The sequence below is a fragment of the Lactuca saligna genome, chromosome 5 (assembly GCF_052625555.1).
Source record: "Lactuca saligna cultivar CGN05327 chromosome 5, ASM5262555v1, whole genome shotgun sequence".
NCBI lineage: Eukaryota > Viridiplantae > Streptophyta > Magnoliopsida > Asterales > Asteraceae > Lactuca > Lactuca saligna.
In genome coordinates this window covers 279,711,681-279,715,097 of record NC_136421.1, presented here as the reverse complement: position 1 = coordinate 279,715,097, position 3,417 = coordinate 279,711,681, and the positions used below count along the sequence as shown (strand labels likewise).

The 3,417-nt window shown below is 38.2% G+C and overlaps 1 protein-coding gene across 1 annotated transcript; it reads right to left on the bottom strand.

Moving 5' to 3' along the window:
* Window positions 1-948: 948 nt before the first annotated feature.
* Window positions 949-1,461, bottom strand: LOC145046750 (uncharacterized). Its single transcript, XM_078995021.1, has one exon. It carries the CDS (start codon window positions 1,459-1,461, stop codon window positions 949-951), a length of 513 nt encoding a protein of 170 aa, XP_078851147.1.
* Window positions 1,462-3,417: the final 1,956 nt, after the last annotated feature.

Genomic DNA, 3,417 nt, shown 5'->3' with positions numbered 1-3,417 from the left:
CTTCAGGTCTCAGTGGGACTTTTTGGTCGTTCCCATTTCATCACAGCTTCAATCCTTGTTGGGTTAACCATTATCCCCTCTTGGTTAACCACATGACCCAAGAATTGGACTTCTCAAATCCAGAAATCACATTTGGAGAACTTTTCATATAGCTTCTCCTTCTTCAGAACTTCTAATACTTCTCGTAGGTGTTTATCATGCTCCTCCTGTCTCTTTGACTAAATTAGAATGTCATCTATGAACACTATCACAAATTTATTGAGAAATGGTTTACAAACCCTACTCATCAAATCCATAAATGTTATTGGGGTATTGGTTAGTCCAAATGACATAACCAAGAACTCATAGTGTCGGTATCTCATTCTGAATGTGATCTTCTCAGTATTTTGTTCTCTTACCTTCAGCTAATGATATCCTAACCTAAGATCGATCTCTGAGAAATAGCTCGAACCTTGCAGCTGATCGAATAGGTCATCAATCCTTGGCAATGGGTACTTGTTCTTTACCGTTGCCTTTGTTTAGCTCTCTATACTCTATGTACATCCTCATGCTTCCATCCTTCTTCTATAAGAATAACACCAGAGCTCCCTAGGGTGATGAATTACGTGTAACGAAACATTTTTCCAACAACTCTTGAAGTTGCATCATAAGATCCTTCATGTTTGTCGCTGCTAATCGGTATGGTGCGTTTGCTATTGGTGTTGATCATGGCAACAAGTCTATTCGAAATTCCACTTGTCTATTAGGGGGCAATCCATGAAGATCTTCAGGAAAGACTTCCAGATAGTCAAACACCATTGGTATTCTTTGTATCTCTTTCTTCTCCTTCTTTGCATCAATCACTAATGCCAAGTATGACATGCATCCTTTAGACAAACATTTTTTGGATTTCATCAGGATAATGATTCTAGAATTCACTCTACGTTTTTCCGTGTACACCATAAATGACTATTTTCCAGGTGGGTTTACTATCACCATCTTCTTCCTGCATAGTATCTCGACATCGTTCGCACTAAGACAATCCATTCCTAGTACGATGTCGAATCCGTTCAAATAAATGGGCAACAACTCCTCGTGGAATTTATTCCTATTCAAGTAGATGATGATATTTTTAATGCAATCGCTAACATGTAAGAATTTTTCATTGGAAACTTCTATAACTAGAGCATTATCAAGTTTATCTACAAGCAATCCTAGTCTTCCACCAAATTTATGCGATATAGAGGAGTATTTTGCTCCAAAGTCAAACAAAATATTGGCGGGCAATCCATTTACAAGAAATGTACCTGAAGTGACATTTACTTCATCCCTTGCTGCTTCCAAGGTCATCTGGAATACTCTCGCCTTTGGCCTCGGTGGAATGTTAGGCCTTGCCGCCTCTTTCTTCTTCATGCAATCCTTTAGTAGTATGCTCTTCTTCATTGTACCCATAACATACCCTCTTACTGGCTGTACATTCATTGGCATAATGCCTTGTCTTCTCACCCTTGTAACAAGTCACCTCCTCGCTAAATTTTCCAGAGTGCTTCTTCTTGCACTTCTCGCACCATCTTTCTTCACCTTCTCCTCCAAACATCTTGGAACCAGACTTTGAGAATTTTCTTTTCTTGTTGGACATTGAAGATCCATCAAAGTTCCTTTTCTCGCCAACCTTAGCTCTTTCCAGACCCTTTTCTCTTATCTGGGTCTCAACATTCTTAGCTGCCCAAATGGCGGCTTTCAAAGCGGTTGCTTGCTTGACCATCGGACCAAAGTCCACCGGCAATATATTAGCAAACTTGTTGAACTTGGAGAGTTCAGTCAGAAATAGGTAAGGAACAAGCTTCATCTTCTCTGTAAAACTTGCAGCAGACTCGGTGACTCTCATTCTTCCCTTCTTTAGGTTTTGAAATTCATTGTTGATCTCTAGCAGATCCTGCTTAGAGCAGTACTGTATTTTTAGTTGCTCCAAAAAGTCTTCCCAAGACATCTTGCTAGCTTCTCCCTTGGGCATGGTATCAGCTAGTAGCTTCCAATAGCTCAGTACTCTTGACTTTAACAGTGTAACTACGAGGGAGGTTTTATGTTTGTTGCCGCAGTCACAACTTTCAAACATCATCTCTATCTCGGAGATCTAATCCATGACTTCCACTGGTGTTGGGCTTCCAGAAAGACTTGGTGGTTTGGATGCCATGAAATCCTTGTACTTGCACCTACGTCCATAATTTCCTCTATTAGGGTGGTTTCTTCTACCCACTCGTGGCTCAGCTTGACTGACATTCTGACTATAGTTTCCTTCATCTGATAGTTCAGGTTTTACGATGGGTATAGTAAGTTCATCCCTATCATGCAACATCTGCCTCATCTCCTCTATTTTTTTGGCCATCATAGCCCTAATCATTGCATGGACTCCTGCCATTATGATTGGCTTGGGTGTAGTTGCTACTTCCGGTCCATGCTCAATCATAGGCTGCTGATTAGCATTTTCGAATCCGCTTGGGGATCTCTCTATGTTGATCTATACACCAAAGTGGCTGACTTTAGATATTTATTTATTATAAACGTATAAATCTTCCTTTTCACTACGAAAAGTTATATGCTAGTTCTAATACCGTAATTTAAATATTTAGAATTCTGAACACATAAAGTTTCCAGATCCGGTCGGCAACAGACCATAGATCCGATCAAATAATAGCATATAAGGCATCTTTATAGCTATAACATAAATCATATAGCACATAATATCAATTTAGGCATATTTCCGAAAATAATCTAGTGCTCATGTCTAAAATATAGTAGACACTCATCTCACAATCATCGCTTAGTATTCTAAGTTTAAGTCTAGAAATCCTACAAATTCCTAGTTCACTTAAACTAATGCTCTAAAACCAACTGTGACATCCCCGATTTCATGGCCATAAAAGACCTATTTGTTTATGCTTTATTTGAAAAATAAGAGTATACTTTTAAAGAAATATTTTAAGAAAATTGTTCCCAAAATTTTGATAATGAATTTATCAAACCATTTCTGAAGAAATGTATTTTCATTATATTAAAAACCTCAGGATTTCATTGTCAATACAGATCAAAACGATAAACAGAAACTACATAGTCCTTACAACATCTATTATTGTAGTGGCATATGATCCATTGATCTTTCATCAGATCATCACTCCAGTGCTCTCTTTCCACTACCTCTATACAAGAAACTGAATGAATCTGGCTTGGGAGTCTGGTGAGCACATAGGGTTTTCAACCCACAATAACTAAGTTTATTAATTTCATTAATCAATCAACCCGATTACCCATTCCTGTTATCCTTACATTCTGTCCCTAAAGCATCTAATTCAAGGGACCTAGAGTAAGGATTTTCATCGGGATGAAAACACTGTTTAGGAGATTCCTTAACAATAGATATCAAATAATGCAACAATGAGG

What these genes read in the sequence shown, in the direction of transcription:
- LOC145046750 (XM_078995021.1), bottom strand. Translation starts at nt 1,461, where the DNA reads ATGAATGTACAGCCAGTAAGAGGGTATGTTATGGGTACAATGAAGAAG.